The 21,494-nt window shown below is 43.3% G+C and overlaps 1 protein-coding gene across 5 annotated transcripts in view; it reads left to right on the top strand.

The window, feature by feature from the left end:
* CHST3 (carbohydrate sulfotransferase 3) overlaps positions 1–20,143 on the top strand; it is a 61,935-nt gene extending 41,792 nt beyond the window's left edge. For 4 of the 5 annotated variants that reach the window (XM_031956545.1, XM_031956546.1, XM_031956548.1 and 1 more), the window contains exons 3-4: positions 13,680–13,955; positions 16,577–20,143. In XM_031956545.1, coding sequence (XP_031812405.1) covers positions 13,816–13,955; positions 16,577–17,816 — 1,380 coding nt within the window. In that variant the 5' untranslated portion in view covers positions 13,680–13,815 and the 3' untranslated portion in view covers positions 17,817–20,143. Of the gene's footprint in view, positions 1–10,246; positions 11,593–13,679; positions 13,956–16,576 lie in introns of those variants that run through there. The other variant, XM_031956549.1, reaches the window with a different exon arrangement.
* The last annotated feature ends 1,351 nt before the right edge of the window (positions 20,144–21,494 follow it).

Genomic DNA, 21,494 nt, shown 5'->3' with positions numbered 1-21,494 from the left:
GAATCTGTCCTTCAGTGATCACCCTATTGATATGATATAGGTTCTAGGGAAATATAGCGATGGTTTGGGGGTCCCCTGACCTTGGGGGGCTTCTGTTCTAACAATAAATCAGTAATCCTAAATCTTCTGGCTTTGAAAACTCCCAGGCCCATTCTGTCTGATTCGGATCACTCCTTAGTCAGATAGCTTCTGGCCTCCGGAAACTCCTACAGCTCAAACTCCTGAGACAATAGTCTGACTGAAAATCCGGCCAAGGAGAACCAAACTCCTTCCTACCCATGAGTCACAGAATAGCATATTAATGCTAGAAAGCTAGATAAATGTGTCTCCTTGCTTCTGTTTCTCTACTGAATTCTCTTATAATTCAGTCCTCTTTGTAATGGCTACAATTACAATTAAACTTTGCCCCTTGGCTAAGAAGATGAGTGCAAGCCTGAAATTTCTTTTGAGACACCTCAGGGCACTGGTGTGGGACCCCAAACTTTTGGGGTCCCCATTCCCAATCTCAACACTATTCAGATTTATTCAGAAAAGATCTCAATCTGTACCTCTAGTCCTTACTTCTCTCCAAAGCTCCAGATCTTCATTTTTGACTATTGCCTGTACATCCCCACCTGGATCAATCATTCAATCAACAAACATTTATTAAGCATCTAGTATGTGCCAGATACAAGATTAGAGATAGGAATACAAGCGCAAAGAATGAACAATCCTGCTCAGTGCTTACATTCTAACAGGGGAGCCACTTTGGACATTACATATATGTGTGTGTGTGTGTGTGTGTGTGTGTGTATTTGGAGAGGGAAGTCACTAACAGTTGGGGAAGGTGTGCAAGGCATAAGGGGAGGTCAGGAAAAACTCTATCTAGAAGGCAGTGCTTGTGCTGAATTCTGAAGGAAGAAAAGAATTACATCACCATTACTTCCCACTCAACATGTCCCAAACCATCATCTTGCCCTGTTCCTTCCTCTGTTTTTGTCAACAACATCTCCATTCCCAATTTTATCCTGTCAAATGTACTTCAAAATCAGTCACCTTTGACTCCTGTCTCTCTTGTCCTTCTCTCCCCCAAAATCTGATGTTATAAAAATTCCTGCCATTTCTCTCTAAGCTCCTTGATCCCCTTCTTACCATTTTTATACCACTTTCTTCGTTATTAGAAGGGACCTCAGCCTATCCCAGCCTGACTCATGCCTGAGCAACATCCACAACTAATAGTCATGCATTTTTTTCCTTTAAAACTCCCAATAAAGTGGAATCACCATCCCTCTGGGGTAGCTCTAATTATCAGGAAGTTTTTCCTGACACGTCACCATAACCTAAATCTCTTATATCTTCCACCCGCTGCTCCTAATTCTGTTCTCTGGAACCAAAAAGTCTAATCTCTTTCCCACAGGACAATTCTTCAAATACTTGTAGAAAACCCTCATTTTCCCACCTCCCAAATTTTCTCTTCTCTAGGTTAAATAGCCCAAGTTCCTTCAGCCTGACATATGGTAGGGGCTTTATAAACGCTTGTTGACTTCTTGACTTGCTCTCCCTATGGGATGATATTAAGATCCTTTATCATTCTGACTGGATTCTTCTGGAGTCTTCATTTTATCAATAACCTTTCTCTAATGGAACCTTCCCTGATTGTTCTCTCCCCACAAAATATTCTGCTTTCTCTTCTGAGACCCCACTGTACTTTCACATCCTATCTGGATTTGCAGATGTAAGTCTTATTTATAAGCTCCCAGAGGGCAGAGATCAAGTTTTATTCTTTATATCAATCCCTGCCTGATATAAGAATAGGTTTTTGCATGTAGTTGATCCTCAGTAAGCACCATTACCATATGGATAGATGGATGGATGGGTGGATGGATGGACCTAATCCAAATCTCTAAATTTATAGACAGCACTCCCAAAAGATTATGTGGTTTGTCTCAGACCATATAGCAGAACTAGGATTAGACTCTAGATCTTCCTTATGCTAAGTCTAGTCATCTCTCCCCTTATGCAGCTTGCAGCTCAAGTCAAATCAAGATTCCAAAAGGGATGTAGGTAAAGAAATCTCACTGAGAGCAATAAATTTTTCTTTTTTATGTTAATGACCAAATATTGAATTAAGAGCAAGATTTTTCCCCCCTTTTCTACTTCCTTATCCATAAATCAACCATCGCTGGGAAATCTCAGGCAAAGACTTACCCAGGCTAAGATCTAATCAAAGACAATTAAAAAAAAATTCTAAGTCTAGGCAAATTTCCTGCTCATTGTGTTTGCAAAAATAGGTGTGGGGAAATATGGATTCTCTTTTTTTGCCAGACAGGTGATATTGAAATTGATAAGTCTCTTTGACCAAGACTTGGGGGATCCATGTCACACACCCCGGAAACCCTCATTAGAATGAGCCCACACCTCATTATAATATCCATTTTGTCATTAATTATTAACCAATCAGAACCAGTTGTCTCCCTCTGTAACATCTACCCTTCCAAGGGCAATATAAGCAGTGAGTGGGTTCCATGAAGAGCCTTTGGCATTTGAGAGAGCCACTGACCTCTCTTATCAATAACATGTAAGTATTATTAATAAAATGATTAATTACTTAGAATGATGTCTCTCAAATCTTTTAAATAACACAGCACAGTGAGCTGGACCGGCTTTCTTACTAATAACCATTTGCTGTGCTGGTAACACATACGTTCCCAGCAGATGGATTGAGTCATAACTCTTGCTGGGAACCATCCTCTCACTTTTCAGTGGGTCACATGTGATATCATAAAACCCAGGACAACTTGTTCCCATTTTCCAGGGTGTCACAGGAAGAGCAATCACTTTTTCTCTAGGGAAATCTACTCTAGCTTTTGCCTCCCTTCTAAGGCAAAACAATATGTCCAAAAAGTCTTCCTCCAATCAAAGCATCCACAGGGACAGGAAGGACCGTCCTTGTCACATGAGTCAGAAATGAGGACGGAGTTAGATGTGTTTTGTTCTTGACCCTTCACTTAGAAATTGCTTGTCCCAAGGTCCTAGATCTAGATTTGGAAGGGACTTCAGAAATCATCCAATTCAACCACTTCATTTGTGGCTGTTGTTGTTCAGACACCTTCAACCTCCATGACCCCATTTGGGGTTTTCTTGGCAAAGATTCTGGAGTGGCTTGTTATTCCTCTGCAGCTTATTTTACAGATGAAGAAACCGAGGCAGACAGGGTTAAGTGACTTGTCCAGAGTTATACAGTTTTCACAAATGAGGAAACTGAGGTCTATGGCGGGTAAATGACTTGCCCAGGAGTTAACTCACAAAGTAGTTAGTACTTTGTACTCATTTTTTTCAAATGAGAAAATGGGGAGGGAAGGTGTGAAGATCGCATATTTTTAAATCAGCAAAGGTAGCAAGTGTCAGAGACAAGATTTGATTCCCACGTCCTCTGATTTCAGAGCCAGATTACTTTCCACTGTACATGGTTACTGAGTCAAAATGCTAAAAAGGACAATATCAAAACATATATGACCATCCTGTAGCATGAGATGGGTTAAAAAAAATAATAGTTAATGGCATTTATAGATCCCATTCTCTGGAATTCTAACCTGTTTCAGCACCTGCAACACAATTACCTCATTGTTTCTTCTCTTATTTGTCTATCCACACTTCCTCTCATCATCTATACTGTGCTCTCTAATTGTGGGTATCCCCAATGTATAAGTTTTCTTCTTTCTCTAAACTCTCTCTTGGGGATCCATTGGCTCCTAGGAGGTCCATGATATCTTTGTATAGATGACATCCAGATCCATGTATCCAGCTCCTCTGACCTCTGGTTCTGGATTACCAGCCACTGCTGGACATTTCCATTGGATGCTGCATTCATTGGCTCTCAAACTCACCATGTCCAAAACACACACACACACACACACACACACACACACACACTCTCTCTCTCTCTCTCTCGCTCTCTCTCATCACTGTGTCTTTTTTTGTCTTTCTGTGTCTATCTCTGTCTCTGTCTCTGTCTGTCTCCCTGTGTATATCTCTCTGTCTCTGTCTCCCTCTCTCTGTCTCTGTTTTTGTGTGTAAGTTTCTGTCTTTCTCTCTCTCCTTCTCTTTCTATCTCTTCTTCCCTCCTTTCTTCCCTTTCTCTTACTCTTTTCCTCTCTCTCTCCTTCCCTCACACTTGAATTCCTTCCTGCACCCTCAGTGAATTATCATATGCTTCTCCAAGGAACATAAACATTTGAAATCAGTAGTCCAATCCAATTTCAGAGAAAAAAAGTCACTCAATTACTTAGTAGGGTTATGATACACATATTCATCCTATGAGTCCAAATCCAGTATTCTTTTCCCTCCCTCTCTCCTCCCCCCATTTCTCTCTCTCTCTTTTCCTCTCTCCCTCTCTCTCTGTCTCTCTGTCTCTCTGTTTCTCTCCCCTCTCTATGTGTATATGTATATATACACATAATACACATATATTAAGCTATATAAAAGTAAATATATGTAGAGAGATATCTATATAGTTACTCTTTCTTTTTTTAATATGAACTTACTAAACATAAACAAACCTGAATATTCACATATGCAAACAAACTAAAAAAGAGATTATACATGAAACCATGAACTTCTGTTATACCATTTGTTGGTTTTTCCCACTGTGTACTATTTGGTAGATTTTGGGTATAATTCAAATTTACCCTGGTAGCTTTTACTGCTCTGCTTGTCTGTTTCCTTCTAATCTTCTGCTCTCTTCTGTTTATTTTTAAATGTTTCATTAGTGAGCTTATCATATACATATTACTATTATCACCCCTTAATTTCCCTCAATTATCCCCCCAAAAAAAGGTTTCCCCACACCACCACTCCCCTAGGTTTGTAACAAATAAGTATAATCATGCAAAAGAAATCCCCACAGTGGCTGTGGCCACCCTGCATGTCTGGTCTAGCCAAAAGGTGGCAAATGTGTTTATTGCCAGAGCTCTGGAGTTGTAATCAGTCATGGCACTCATCAGCATTCTTAAGTCTTTCCCAGTGCTTTTCTTTGCCATTACAGTCCCTGCAGGAATTGTTCTGTTTCTGCTCTCTTCACTCTCTGTTACTATGGAAGCCGTCCCAAGTGTTTCTGAGATTGTCCCATTCATAATTTCTCATAGTAAAATAACAATTCACTATATTCTTTTGCTGCACCAGGTCATTCAGCCAACACTAGTTCTGGGTCTATAAGATGATGGGGCTGGACTACATGACTGTCCACATTCTTTCCTGTGAAATGTTCCACATCCATGTTCCTGTGAAATATCACTGAGGCAAGAAAATGCAATCAGCTGTTTCTCTTCCTCCCTTTCTGGGAAGTGGCAGAAAACTCCCAAGCCCTCCCTTGGTAATTTCTGGCAAGGAGTGGTTGGGAAAGATCTACTCTGATTCAATCAGTTATTTGGTTTCATGGTTTTATAACCATAAGGAACTTCAGGGGATCATTTAGTACATCTTACAAATGAGGAAACTGAGGTCAGAGAGGTGACACTATTGCAAATGGCAGGGCTGGAGCTTGGATGAAGATCTCCTGGTTTCCCAGCCTTTGGGCATATTCCCACTATACTGAAAAAAGCCAGTGCTAAAGATTCTACCCTACTAGGAAAGTAGGACTTCATCCTCCTTACTTGCCTCCCCAAACTGCACAGCATATGGCCTTGGACTCTGAGGGGATCTCCTTCTGTACGCTGCTTCCTGTGAACCATTGAGAGTGTTTCCAGAGGTGTGAGGAGATATCTCCCCAAGAAGCAACAAGGGTCCCCAGAGGCTGCTGTCTGGTGTCCCTGGTGCTGGGTGGATGCTGTGATGGGAACCAGTTTCTATAGACTTCCTGCCAGGTGACTCCAAATGCTGTTTTTTTTTGGGGGGGCGGATTTTGAGGAAAGGAAGTTGGACAGTTTTCTCAGAAACAAAATGCAGCTGTCTATGTGCTTCCTCAGGATGGTTTATGGATGGGTGGATTGACAGAGGAGTTCTCAGGCACTTCAGTATGGGGGGGAGCCCCCCTAGCAGGATGCCCTCATCTAGGAGGGACCCCAAGAATGCTTGACCTGGGTGATACAGTGGGAGAAGCATCAGATGAGAGTAGAGATAGAAGTGGGTTCCAATCTTCCATTAAACACTTACTCATAAGGTTTGAACTAGCAGAGACCTTAAAGGTGGTTCTGTGACCTTGTGCAAGCCAATCTCCCTGAGCCTCAGTTTACTCATCTGTAAAATGAGGATAATACTTCATAGGGTTGCTACAAAGAATGAGTCAAGTCAACAAGAATTTTATCAGGCTCCTACTATGGGCTGGGCACTGTACAAATGATGTAATGCGTGTAAGGTACCTTGCAAATCTTAAAGCATGATAGAAAAGGTTCTTTTAATAAGCCCAGCCTGAATCTACTATTATTACAGAATTACCAAGTTTTGCACTCTCCCTGCCTTCCTACCTTATTCCTTGGAATTGTAGGTGTTAAGGTTTGTAAAACACTTTGTATGCATTTATTAAATCATAAAAACAACTTTGATCATAGGAACCATTATCATTCTGTTACAGATGAGGAAACTGAGGCGAACAAGGCTAAGGGACTTGCCCAGGGTCACACAGCTAGTCTCTGAGGCAGGAATTGTACTTGGATCTTCCTGACTTTATTTCCTCTGCCTTCCTTTTTTTTTTGCCTTTGATTTCCATGCATCTATGAGACTTCTTTGTCAAAGAACAGTTTAGTGACTTTTCTCACACATTTACAAATTATTTTTCTGAACAGTTGGAACAATTCACAGCTTCCGCAGCAGTACATTAGAGTGTTTAGGCAGATGTGGCCTGTTTTCCTCCTGAGTTTAATACTTCTCTCATTTGGGCTGTGAGCCCTCTAGGTTAGAGTCATGTTTTCTCCTTCTGGCAAGGCAGGGCTCTTATTGATGTTCAGTCAATGCTAACTGTACTATTAATAACCCTCTAAATGAGCCCAGTGCTCTTCTCAAGGACACCCAGACATTCAAGGTAAAGTTGTTTGCTCTATCTTTTTTTTTTTTAAGTAGTTTGGAAATTGGAAACTTAAACCTGAACTTGGAAGATCATGAGACAGGCAAGGCCACTTGGTGGCTTAATTTCATGGCGTGTTCATCATAGGACAAGTCTAGAATAAAGGATGGTGGCCTTCTGTTCCCTCTCATCTTCTACATAGATAAAAACTTCTGAACATTGGGGCACCGTCCCCTAAAGCCTGTAGTGTCTCAATCTCTATGCTCATGTCACCTCCCCTTAGCCCTTACCTGCAGCCCAGAAGCTGCACCAACATCCACATGGAACTAAGTCTAGAAAACTGCAGCCCTCCCATGCTTACAGTTTTCTAGCATTCATCAATAAACTGGGTTTTTTTTTAACACTTGGAAAGCTTACATTCCCACAGGAGCTCTCCTGCCTCTGTAGGCAAAAAGCCAATTATATTTCTTTGGAAGGACAAAGATTCTTGTGCATTCCAGGAAAGTAGTAAAATGTTCAAAACCCAGAAGGATTCATTCATTCTCTTGCCTTGTTCCACTCTTCAGATCACCTCCTGAGAGAGAGTTTGAATTCCATTCCCTGACTCCTTAAAGCACCTTTGTTGTTCTTTCTTAGACCTAAAGTCCAAATGATTCCACCAATCTCTTTCTTTGTCTTTCTCTCCCTTTTCTTCTTCTTCTTCTTCTTCTTCTTCTTCTTCTTCTTCTTCTTCTTCTTCTTCTTCTTTCTTCTTCTTTTTCTTCTTCTTTCTTCTTCTTTTTCTTCTTCTTTCTTCTTCTTCTTCTTCTTCTTCTTCTTCTTCTTCTTTCTTCTTCTTTTTCTTCTTCTTTCTTCTTCTTCTTCTTCTTCTTCTTCTTCTTCTTCTTCTTCTTCTTCTTTTTCTTCTCCTCCTCTTCCTCCTCCTCCTCCTCCTCCTCCTCTTCCTCCTTCTCCTTCTCCCCTCTCTCTCTCCCACTCCCCCTTTCTCTGTTTCTTTCTCTGTCTCTCTCTCTCCCCTCACACTCCTATAATTTTGTTCACGTAGAATCCATCTTCTGAGGAAACTCCTGCCTTAAAAGATCCACACCTACTCTTCAAGTCAAAGTCTTAGGAGTTGCTCAGGTACACAGAGAGTTAAGTGATATGTCCAGAGTCTCACAGGCATTCTGTGTTGAGGCAACAGTTAAATCTTGGTCTTCCTAACATACTCTAAGGTGCCATCCATTCACTATGCCAGGATTCCTTCCTTACCTCCTCCATTTTACACACAAGGAAATATAGACTCAGAACTATGAGATGACTGCAAAGTAGAAGTTACAAAGAGGTGAATATAGAAAGTTAACTGTCTGGAGTCAGAGAACCCAAATTTAAAACTATCTCTGCTGTCCTTGTTTCCTTGGGCAAGTTAGAACCCCACCTGAGCGTCAGTTCCCTCATCTATAAAAGGAGAGGGTGACCCCTGATATCCCTTTCAGCTCAAAATTTGTGATACATCTGAGAGGAGCAGGCAGCCTTGGGAGTGGGTGAATGTCTTAAGTCAATTTTCTCGTCTTCTAAACTCTGTCTTAATTTCCAACATCATCGTTCAACCAAAACTTCTCTCTCCAAAGTTACCAATTGATAGTTTAATTGACAATGGCCTTTTCTCAATCTTCATTCATCTTGTCTTCTCCGCACTCTTTGTTATGGCTGATCACCCACTTCTCTTTGATATTCTCTACTCTCCACTTTTCTGGGATGCTATTCTATCCCGTTTCTCTTCCTTTTCTTTACCTGATTGCTTCTTCCCAGTTTCTGTTGCTGAATCTTCATCTGGGTCATTCCTCCTAAGAGCAGTTGTCCCATAGGATTTAGTCCTGGGCTCCCTTTTCATCACTTCTTTACCTAGAAATCTCCCCAGTTCCCATGGGTTCGGTTTTCATCTCTATGCTGATGATTCTCAATTCCACTTATTTATCCCTAATTTGTCTCCTGACCTCCAGCCTTGCATCTCCCGTTGACTGTTGCACATTCTGAACAGAACATCCTCAGTTTCATTCTCAACTCCTCACTCACCCCGTCCACTCCTGGCAACAGGAGGACGGGATGAGTGCCAAATCCTGTTGATTTTATCTTAGAACGTCTCTTAGATATGCTTTCTTCTCTCTAACATTGCCCATCACCTTATCTACCTGCAGATCTCATCACCTTATCTACTTGGAGGTTCAATAATCTGCTGATGGCTCTATCCACTTCAGCTCTCTCCCCAGTCCACTCCATTTTCCACTAAACTATCAAAGTGATTTCCCTAAAGCACAGATCTGATGCTTTTAATCAAAAGATTCCAGTGGCTCCCTATCATTTCCAGGAACAAACATAAAATATAAAATACTCTGTTTGGCATTCAAAGCCCTTCATAGCCTGCCTCCCCTTTCTGAGCTTTGTCCCTCCCACTTACTTTTAGATATGGACACTGGCTTCTTTGTTATTGTTCCCACAAGACACTCCATCTCCCAATCGTCCCCACCTTCACTGGCTGTTCCCCTAAACCAGGAATTATCTCACTCTTTATCTTTACATCTTCTATTCCCTGGCTTCCTTCAAGTCTCAGCTGAAGTCTTACTTTCTGTAGGAAGCATTTCCAAATCCTCCTTAATCTTAGTGGCTTCCCTCCCAGGCTGTCCCTAATTTATACCATGTATGTCTTGTTTGTACACAGTTGATTGCACGTTATCTCTTTGAGAACCGTTGTTAAGTCGTTTTTCAGTCATGTCTGACTCTTTGTGACTCCATTTGGGGTTTTCTTGGCAGAGATACTAGAATGGTTTGCCATTTCCTTCTCCAGCTCATTTTGCAGATGAGGAAACTGAGGCAGTGAAGTCACTTGCCCAGGGTCACACAGCTAGCAAGTATGTGAGGCTGGATTTGCACTCAGGAAGATGAGTCTTCCTTGTTTCAGATGTAGCACTCTAACCACTATTCCATCTAACTCCTCCAGCTCCTTGAGAACAGGAACTGATTTTTTTTTGCTTTTCTTCGTAATCTCAGTAATTGGCATAATACCTGGTACACAGTAGGCACTTAATAAATGCTCATTGACTGATTAACTGAACAAAGGGTGGCTGAACAAAAGTCATCTATGTTGCAGAGAAGTAGAGGGATTCTTATTCAGAGAAGAATTAGATGGAATGCAATAGGAAAACATTATTTGCAATTAAGTAATATTATTTGTAAAGCGCTATGCTCAATACTGTAAATACAAATTAAAAACCAGAGTTTCTGCTCTCAAGGAGCTTACATTCTAGTTGGGGGGAGGGAGAGCACAATGCCCTGAAGAAGATGGAATTAGATGCCCTGTGGTCTTTGGTTGTATCAACAGGGCAGGTGGCAAGGTTCTTAAAGCATATGGTTGGAAAGGGGTGGTCCTAGCCAAATCTGAATGGGCAGAGTTCAAGCCGGGACCATTGGAAGGTGAAAGAAAGGCTCACAGAGTGGTCCACTGGGTACTGCCCTCTAAGCAGGTGGGGTTTGACCTTCGAAGGCTTCTAACATCTTCAAACCCCAAGTTTCTATGATTTTCTGTAAAGCAAGATTCCAGGAACCAGAAATATCATGGACTATGTAACCTACAAGAATATTTGGATAGAGAGGTTTGGTAGGAACAGACACTATCCCTCTAGAATGAAGACTCTGGGAGAAATCTGGTGCACTACCCCATGTCTCCAACCACCCCCACATAGTTCTCCTTCCCTCTATCCAGAGGCCAGAACAGGATGGGAATTCCGAGAACTGGAGCTCCTCAGCTGAAGGAAGTGCAAAAGAAGGTGCTGTGCTATGGATTCCCTTTTCTAGAAAAGCCTCAGGGACCTTCTGGGGAAACACCAGGTACCCAAGGGTCCCAAACCCATGAAACATGGGGTATTTTGCACAAATGAAAATGAGTAGGTTGCTTCCCAATAGGAAGGATTCCTGGGAGGGAGCTTTCTGGGAAGACTAGTTTTGCCTCAGGAAATTTGTTGCTGATGTAAGATGTTAGGGGAGGTCATTATTGTTTCTAGGAATCTGGCCTCTCTTGGCATAAGGACCAGGAAGGAAAAAAACAACCACCTTCTTACTCTTGAGAAGAGAGCTCTCCATATGTGCAGCACAGCAAACGTGCTCTCAGGCCATTTGAGTGGGACAGCTTATTGGCTCTGCTGGGGACAGAGACTGGGAAGTAGCTTCCTGGTCACATCCTCAGTGATCACTCTCACTTCACGGACTTTCAGAAATTAGCTACCACCTCTTCAGGTTCTTCCTCAAGCTTCGTCTTTTTTGATCTCCGAGGTTATCAACCATCGCTTCAATGCTCTTCCTCAAGCTCCATCTCCTTTGACCTCCAAGATTATTGACCATCTCTTTAGGTTCTTCCTCAAGCTCCATCTTCTTTGGTCTCTGAGGTTATCGACCATCTCTTCAATGCTCTTCCTCAAGCTTCATCTCCTTTGACCTCCAAGATTATCGACCATCTCTTCAGGTTCTTCTTCAAACTCCATCTTCTTGATTTCAGAAGCTTTGGAAGATGCTGCCTGCCCCCTCTTCCTACATGTTTTCTCCTTCTGGCTTCCATTTCTCTTTTCCTGAAGTTGGAGACATAGGTAGGATGCTGGACTCTGATCCGGAAGCACTAGGTTTAAATTCTGCCTTAACCGATTTATTAGCTATGTCATTCTGGATCATTTGCTTAACCTTTCTTAAGCTTCAGATTCCTCATCTATAATATAGTTAATAGTAACAATCTCACAAGGTTGTTGTGATAGATCAGATGTGATAATATAAGTGGTTTGCAAACTTTAAAACTTAATATAAATTTTAGAAACTATTGTTCCTTAACATTGCTCTACTGAGTGTCTTATTTCCTGTCTCACTTAAAAATTTTTTTCAGGCACTCAGGGTTAAGTGACTTGCCCAGCTAGTAAGTATCTGAGGCTGGATTTTAACTCAGGTCCTCCTGACTCCAGAGCAGAGGCTCTATGGACTGCACTACCTACCTAGTCCTTGTTTTGCTTTTCTTAAAATGTTTTGTTGATTCTTTAAAAAAAAAATCATTGTGACTCCCAGTCAACTCTCAAATCCGCCTTTGTAAGAGAAGTGAAAGTGAGCAAAACAGCCAACACATTGACTCCTCCTCCTTAGCTCCATATCTCTAATTCAACAGCTCTTTGCTGAGAGTGAGGCATGTTTTACTCAAAACAGAAGTGGAATGGATGGCCTTGGAAGCAGCAAAAACTGAGTGAGCACTGGCCATGTGCCTTACAGAGGAGGTAGCTCTAACCCCCCTGAGGAGCCATCCCTTCCAGCTGGGAGAAAAGGCGACTCCATCATTCTGAATGCCCATGTCAGGGTTAGGGTGAGAGTGGGGGGGAGACGATGCTATTCCAACTTTTTCTGGGTTTAGAAATGTTTAAGTTATTGATTACTCTTGTTTTTATGTCACCATCATTTGCCAAACAATTCCTTCTCCCTCCCACCTACATAGACCTTTCATATAAGAATTTTTTTTTCTTGCGTCTGAGGCAATTGGGGTTAAGTGACTTGCCCAGGGTCACACAGCTAAGACGTAAGTGTCTGAGATCAAATTTGAACTCAAGTCCTCCTGACTTCAGGGCTGGTGCTCTATCCACTGCCCCACCTAGCTGTTCCATATATAAGAATTTTTTAAAAAGAGGGGAAAAGCAGTTCAGCGAGCAACAACAGCGATAACCAATCAGTCCTAATTTGTTAGGATTCCACTTCCATAGACCCCGCCTTTACAAGGAAGGGAGGGGAGTTATGTTCTCATGTCTCTTCTTTGGGACAAAGCTATAATTATATAATGCTCAATTTGGATACTGTGTTGTTATTGTTCCTTTCATTTACATTATTGTTTAAACTATATACACTTGTATATAACGGGGCAGTGAGGTGGTACAATGGATAGAACACTGGATCTGGAGTCTCATTCAAATCTAGTCTCAGACACTCACTAGCAGGGAGACCTTGGGCAAATTACTTAACCCCTATTTGCCTCAATTTCCTCATCTGTAAAATGGGGGTATACTGGAAAAGGAAAAGGGAAATCTTTCCAGTATCTATACGTGGACAAGTGTCCATGGGTTCATATAGAATTGGACCCGACTGAATGACTAAACAACAACAACTCATTGTATATATTGTTTTCCCAATTTTGCCTACTTCACTTTGCATCAGTTCATAAAAATCTTTCTGTGTATCCTGATAGTCTCCATAGTTAATATTTCTTATGGCCTAGTAGTCCTATTATATTCATCTACCACCACTGGTTGGGCTATTCCTTAAATCAATGGGCATCCCAACCTTTGTCCAGTTTTTTGCCGTTACACAAGGAATAATTCGGTTTTCCCAGGATCTTTTTTCCTCTCCTTGGCCTCTTTGGATTACATGCCTAGATCATAAGGTTTTCTTTGAAACATAATGAAGAATAATGTTGCTTCTGTTCATGGCTAAATAACAATTATATTTGGGGTTAATTCCGTTTCAGATTCTAGCCAATCCATTATTCATCTGGCCTAAGGTTCACTTTGCTTTAGGTTTCCATGCTTAGGGGCTGTAGTTACATTAAGCCCTTGGAAGGATGGCGTCCTGAATTGACTAGCTCCAATATCCTTCTTTCCCTTGTTTCAAAATGTGAACTGCTCGGCTGACATCATTTTTTCCCTTTTTGCAGGACATGGGTGTCCTCTCCCTGATGGCAAGATCCAAGATGCGGTCCAGCTAACCACACAAGGCTAGGGGCTGGGCAAGTTGTGGGGAGGGGAAGGAGCTCCCAGAGCCCCTCCCTCCCTCTCCTCCAATCGATCCCCATGGAAAAAGGACATTCTTGGCCTCAGGATACCCGGGACCTTCTTCACAGCCTGAGAATGAGGAGCAAATATGCTCTTTTCCTGCTGTTTGTGGTCATTGTCTTTGTCTTCATTGAGAAAGAAAATAAAATCATATCAAGGTAAGAAATGAGGGAAACTTTCCCCTTATTTTCACAAATACCTTCATTCATTGAAGAAAAGTGCCCATTGTATATGAAGCAAACTTTGGATAAGACATTATCCCTACCCTCATAGAGCTGGTGATCTTATAGAAGAATGAGACCAAACAATGACCCAAACCCACTGACTTTCATTTCATTTGTCTACCTATCCATCTGTCTCTCTATCTATTTACCTACCTGTCTGTCTGTCCGTCTATCCATCTATTTGCCCATCCATGCATCCATCCATCCAATCTATCTACCTGTCTATCCATTCACCCATCCATCTACCTATTCATCTATCTACCTACATACCTACCTACCTGTCTGTCTGTCTACCTATATATCCATTCAATCATCCATTATCTCTAGCTACCTACCTGTCTGTTCTTCTGTCCATCCAACTATCTATTTGTCTATCTAACCATCCATCCATCAATCTACCTCCCTCCCTCCCTCCCTCCCTATCTATCAGCTGTACCTGTTGTTTCATTGGTATAAGGTATTCCCAATGAAAAAACTCCTCCCAATGCAGACTAGTACCTGCTTCACTTTTTGGGGACCGAAACGAAATATTATACATATTTATCATAAGGGTTCTCTTTTTTCTTTTTTTTCCAGTTGGGTTAAGGGGATAATGGAAAGAAGAAAAAATTGCTTGATGATAAGAGGGAAAATAAATTTAATTTAAAAAAAGATACCTAAGTTCCAGTCTTAACTCTGTCACTAATTTTTATTTCATGGGAAGGGGCACACAATTGGGGTTAAGTATCTTGCCCAGGGTCACACGGTTAATAAGTATCTCAGGTGAGATTTGAACGTAGGTCCTCCTGACTCCAAGACCACTACAGCACCCAGCTGGCCCTGCTACTAACTTTAGCTTTAACTATGAACTTGTGCAAATTACCAGATTTTGTTGGTTCTCGCTTTTTTCCTTCGTCAACAAGACACTTTGATCCTATTTCCTAGATCCTATTTCTCTGAGTCAGGGATTAAAGTAGAAAGAATTGCTCCCAGAAGGTTTCCTGAAGGAAATGGGTTGTGTATTGGCATTTGACTGCTTACACAGACATTAATTTTAGCCGTGATATTATTTTATTTTTGAGAGGCAATTGGGCTCAAGTGACTTGCTACACAGCTAAAAAGTGTTAAATGTCTGAGGTCCTGACTCCAGGGCTTCTATCCACTGTGTCATCTAGCTGTGTCTACTGATATTTTATTTTTTCTTCCTTTTTAAATTTTTATTTATTTTTAACACACATTGTTGGGAGAGAAAAATCAAAGCAAAAGGGAAAAATCATGGGAGAGATAAAAAAAAAACAGAATAAAGAAGTGAAAATATAATGTGGTAATTTACATTCAGTCTCCTTAGTTCTTTTTCTGGATATGGATGGCATTTTTCTGTCCAAAGTCTATTGGGACTGCTTTGGATCACTGAAGCGCTGAAAAGTACCAAGTCTTTCATAGTTGATCATCTCACATTTTTGTTATTGTGTACAATGTATTCCTGGTTCTGCTTGTTTCACTCAGCATCAGTTTGTGTAAATCTTTCCAGGCCTTTCTAAGCCAGCTTGTTCATCATTTTTTGTAGAACAAAAATGTTCCATTACCTTCATATACCACAACCTGTTCAGTCATTCCCCAAATGATGGGCATTTACTCCTTCTCCAATTCTTTGTCACATAAAAAGAGCTGCTACAAACACTTTTGCACATGTGGGTCCTTTTCCCTCCTTTATGATTTTCTTGGGATACAGACCCAGTAATGGCACTGCTGGATCAAAAGTTATGCAGACTTTTTTTTATAGCCCTTTGGGCATAGTTCTAAATTGCTCTCCCCAATGGTTGCATCAGTTCACAACTCCACCAACAATGCATTATGCATTAGTGTCCCAATTTTCTGACACTCCCTCTAACATTTATCATTTTCTTTTCCTGTTATCTTAACCAATCTGAGGTGTGAGGTGGTATCTCAGAGCTGTTTTAATTTACATCTCTAATCAATAGTGTTATAGAGCATTTTTTTTCATATAACTATAGATGGCTTTAATTTCGCCATCTGAAAGCTGTCTGTTCATATTCCCTTGACCATTTTAGTGATAATATTTTAGATGGAATTAGGTATTTGTTAAGTACTTGGATAAATGTGGAAATAGCTATAGAAGAATTGCACATGTTAAACATATATTGAATTACTTGTCTAGAAGAGGGGATGGGGAAAAGGGAGGGGAAAAATATGTGACACAAAATTTACAAGGGTGAATTTGAAAACCATTTCTACATGTATCTTGAAAATAAAAAGCTATTAGACATCATTTTAGATAGAATCAGATATTTGTAAAGTGCTTTGATAAAGGTGGAAATGTGTATCGAAGAATTGCACATGTTAAACATAAGATTGGATTATTGCTGCCTAAAGGAAATGGGGGAAGGGAAGGAGAAAAAATCTGAAACACAAGGTTTTGCAAGAGCGAATGTTGAAAACTAGCTTTGCGAATATTTTGAAAATAAAAAGCTGTTATTTTAAAAAGTAAAGTGCTTTGCAAAACAGAGTTGTCTGTGGATTCCATTATGATTAATTCTCTTTCTTTATGCTCCCAGGGTCTCGGACAAGCTGAAGCAAATCCCCCAATCCCTCATGGACGCCAACAGCACCGACCCGGCGCTGATCCTCGCCGAGAACGCGTCCCTCCTGTCCCTGAGCGAACTGGACTCTTCCTTCTCCCAGCTCCGGCAGCGGCTCCGGAACGTCACCCTGCAGCTGGGGGGAGAGCCGGCGGAGCTGCGGCCGGGCCCGCGGCGGCACGTGCTGCTGATGGCCACCACCAGGACGGGCTCGTCCTTCGTGGGGGAGTTCTTTAACCAGCAGGGCAACATCTTCTACCTCTTCGAGCCTCTGTGGCACATCGAGCGGACCGTGACCTTCGAGCCCGGGGGCGCCAACGCCGCCGGCTCCGCGCTGGTCTACCGGGACGTGCTGAAGCAGCTGTTCCTGTGCGACCTCTACATCCTGGAGCACTTCATCAGCCCGCTGCCCGAGGACCACCTGACGCAGTTCATGTTCCGGAGAGGGTCCAGCCGCTCGCTCTGCGAAGAGCCCGTGTGCACGCCCACCGTCAAGAAGGTCTTCGAGAAGTTCCACTGCAAGAACCGCCGCTGCGGCCCCCTCAACCTGACCCTGGCCGCGGACGCCTGCCTGCGCAAGGAGCACATGGCGCTCAAGGCCGTGCGCATCCGGCAGCTGGAGTTCCTTCGGCCGCTGGTGGAAGACCCCCGCCTGGACATGCGGATCATCCAGCTGGTCCGGGACCCCCGCGCCGTGCAGGCGTCCCGCATGGTGGCCTTCTCCGGCAAGTACGAGATCTGGAAGAAATGGGTGGCGGAAGGGGAGGCCCACCTGCGGGAGGACGAGGTCCAGCGGCTCCGGGGGAACTGCGAGAGCATCCGGCTCTCGGCCGAGCTGGGCCTGAGCCAGCCCTCCTGGCTGCGGGGCCGCTACATGCTGGTGCGCTACGAGGACGTGGCCCGCCTGCCGCTGCAGAAGGCCCGGGAGATGTACCGCTTCGCGGGGATCACCCTCACCCCGCAGGTGGAGGACTGGATCCGGAAGAACACCCAAGCCTCCCAGGACAGCAGCGGCATCTACTCCACCCAGAAGAACTCCTCGGAGCAGTTTGACAAGTGGCGCTTCAGCATCCCCTTCAAGCTGGCCCAGGTGGTCCAGGGAGCCTGCGCTCCCGCCATGCGGCTCTTCGGCTACAAGCTGGCCCCCGACCCCGCCACCCTCACCAATCGCTCGGTCAGTCTGCTGGAGGACCGGGGCACCTTCTGGGTGACGTAATGGCAGGAGGGGGCCTGGATCCCCAGTCACAAGCCCGCCCCCACCCCCCTGACCTACCGACGTCAGCTGCCGGACCGAACCGCCACCGCGCAGGCGGAGCCGTGACAGCCCGAGAGATGGGCTGTGGTGGCAAGGGTCGTCCAGTAAGAAATTAAATGAGCCAGGCGCGTCCCTCTTGCTAGAGAAGCGGGCCTTACCCTCCTCTGCGCCCCACCCCCTTCTCCTTCTCCTCTTGCCAGCGGGATTTCCAAAGCAGCTTCCTGCCCTGCAAACCTCCATCCCACCCGGAGGAATCCTCCCCGGAGGCTGGAAGCTGGACTGCCTCCGATCTCATTTTCACCCGCCCACAGCACACTCTGCCTTCCTCCCCAACTTTCAAGCGTCTCCCGGTCCCTGCGGGGGACTTCTGCCCCAAGCACTCCAAGAGAGTCTCTCGTTGTGTTTATCCTAATTGTTGTAGAAGAGGGACCTGGAGGTGAGAGATAGTCCTAGCCTGAAGGCCTCCTGGGAAACTCCCAGCCCCAGGGAGGCCCCTGCAGGCTCCTGGGTCTCACTACTACCTCCTTTTATCTATTAAGTTTACTCATTTTTGTGGCTGACGGCTGCGTTAACCTGGATTTTGGCCAACCCTCTTACAATTTATTTATGACACACACTCACCCCCAAAGACCCGTTTGACTCCCACGGAGCCTCTCTCCTTAAAGGCTGCCGGGGCCTCCCTTTGGAAGGCATCATCAAAGCCAGGGGGACAGATAAAAGGCCTCTTTAGTTGATTGGCTGAAGCTGGACCAAGCCTGGGGAATGTACAAAGAATATTCAGGGGAAAAGAGGGGAATAGGACAGCCCGAAGTCCCTATTTCTCTCTAGAAGACACTAGTCTTTTCCTACTCCTTCACCAGACCACAAATTAGCCATCAAAGTGACAAACCAGTATCTCGAAGCTCCCCTCTCCCCCATTGAGGTTTCTGGGGAGAAAACTGTATAACTTGGTAGGGGACCATTTGGGGCTTTAAAGTTATTTATGATTTAGTTTCTTCTTTTGTTATTTTTCTTCCAACAAGAAGTATTGGTTGGAGGTTGTTGGTAGAAAAGTCAGTTGGGGTCCTGAGGGAGACTTAGAGGAACCAAAGGCTTCCCCTTAGCCCAGGGATCAGGAGCCATTGCTATAGGGGGGTCCCCCCCAAAAAGTGAGGCAGCTGGAGTCAATTTGAGCTCCCTCAGCCCTTCCTCCCCTCCTTCCACCAGTCCTGCTTTTCAGGAGGCTTGTCTTCATTACCCCCATTGTTTCCCTGTTCTTGTTGTGGGGGTGCTTCCCCCTCTCCTTAGAGAGGCACCCTGACCTCAGAATGCTGTCTCCGTGCACATGTTTTGCTTCTAAAGACAGTGTTCAGTGACAAGCTCCCCTGTCCCCTCAGAGCCCTGACCTAGAATTTAGCCAACACAAAAATGCATTTGTTATACACAATTAATTCCACCAGCATTTATTCAAGTGCCTTCAAGTGACCAAAGCTCTGTATCAGGGACTGGGCATCCAAAGACAAAAAACAAATAATTAGTGCCTGCCTTCCCGGAGCTTACGTTCTCCTGGGCAATAGACAAGTGACAGTTCCACATCTGGTCATCCCAGGCCACCCATATTTGGTGAGAGGAGGGTGACATTCTACTTTGAGATTGGTCACCGCTCAGGGGAGCCTAAAGGCAGCCAAGTTACCATGTCCAGACCAGGAGGGGTTCATCCTTGCTGGGTGGGGCTACTTCCATTTGGAGGAGTCATGGCTGTTGCCTTTCTCGACTTCATATTCCATGGATGGGCAGTGACTTGACATGCCTCCTTTCCCAGTAGAGAGAGCTTCAGTTTCAACAAAGTGGACTGACATCCATAGAACCCAGTAACACCATCTGGGAACCTCTTCCCACCTCAGGATGTGGTGTTGCTGAAGACATCTCTGGCAGGCCCAGAATGTTTTTTCCTTATAAGGAGACTACTTTCCCCCTCCTCCCTGTCCCCAGTCCTCCTTTACCTCCTGGTTCCCCAAAGTGGGACGCTATCAGTTCCAGCTAGCACTGTGCTAACAGGCATCGAGGGGTGAGGGGGAACCCTTCCCTCCACTCCTAGAGTTGCTTTCTGGGGCTGCAGGCTCCCTGCTCCCTCCACCATCATCCCCTCCTCCCACCAGAGATTTTTGGAGAACTCTGTTAAGAATGAACTTGGGAGGGGAGGGTTTCCTATCTTTGGGATATTGTTCACTGCAAATTGAATTAATTTATTTATTTTGTGAAGAGATAAAAATAAAAATAGTTTATTTGCAGGGAGTCTGTGTCGTATATATAAATGTGCTGAGAGAGAGAGAGAGAGAGAGAGAGAGAGAGAGAGAGAGAGAGAGAGTTAAAAATAGAAATGAAGAAGAAAGCAAGAGCTGTTAGTCCAGGATAAATCCCTGATGACTCATCCAGGATATGCTTTTATTAGGAAAAGATCCATAGTCATTCTTCTGTTCAACTAGTTGAAGTCAGAATTCCCAGGTTTTCCCAATACTTCAAATAATTCTCATTCCAATTTTTATATTAATCATTATACCTGCTTATGAAACATGGAAAATTGACCACCCAGAAGGGAGGAAAATGAGGACTTTTTTTTTAAAAAGATAACTTTTTTATTTTCAAAATACAACAATAGCTTTCAACCTTCACCCTTGCAAAACCTAGTATCCAAATTTTCTTCCTCCCTTCCTCCCTATCCCTCCCTAGACAACAAGTAATTCAATATGTTAAACATATGCACTTCTTCTGTACATATTTCCATATTTATCATGGTGCACAAGAAAAATCAGAACAAAAAAGAAAAAATGAGAAAGAAAACAAAAAGTTAGCAGATAACAACAAAAAGTGAAAATACTATGTTGTGATCCACACTCAGTTCCCACAGTACTCTCTCTGGATGCAGTTTGGCTTTCTCCATCACAAGTCAATTGGAATTGGTCTGAATCACTTCTGAAGTGATCTTTTAAAGAGCCATGTCCATCAGAATTGATAATTGTATAATCTTCTTGTTGCCTTATATACGATGATCTCCCTCCCCATTCTGCTCATTTCACTCAGCATCAGTTCATGTAAGTCTCTCCAAGCCTTTCTGAAATCATCCTGCTGATTGTTTCTTATAGAACCATAATATTCCATAACATTAATATACCACAGCTTATTCAACCATTCCCCAGCTGAGGCATCCACTCAGTTTCCAGGTCCTTGCCACCACAAATGGCTGCCACAAACATTTTTGCACACGTGGGTCTCTTTCCTTCCTTTATTATCTCTTTGGGACACAGGCTCAGTAGAAACTCTGCTGGATTAAAGGGTCTGCACAGTTTGATAGGCCTTTGTTCATAGTTCCATTTTGCTCTCCAGAATAGTTGGATCAGTTTACAATTCCACCAATAATGTATCAGTGTCCCAGTTTCCCCCATCCCCTCCAACATTTATCATTATCTTTTCCCATCATGTTAGCCAATTTAAGAGGTATATAGCGATACCTCGGAATTGTTTTAATTTGCATTTTTCTGATCAATAGTGCTTTGGAGGGTTTTTCCATATGACTAGAAATGATTTTAATTTCTTCATCTAGAAAACTGTTTATATCCTTTGACCAAAATGAGAACATCTTACAAGCCCTTGAATAAAACT

The sequence above is a fragment of the Sarcophilus harrisii genome, chromosome 2 (assembly GCF_902635505.1).
Source record: "Sarcophilus harrisii chromosome 2, mSarHar1.11, whole genome shotgun sequence".
NCBI lineage: Eukaryota > Metazoa > Chordata > Mammalia > Dasyuromorphia > Dasyuridae > Sarcophilus > Sarcophilus harrisii.
Note: the sequence above shows the minus strand (reverse complement) of the source record. Positions and strands in the feature narration are given on the sequence as shown.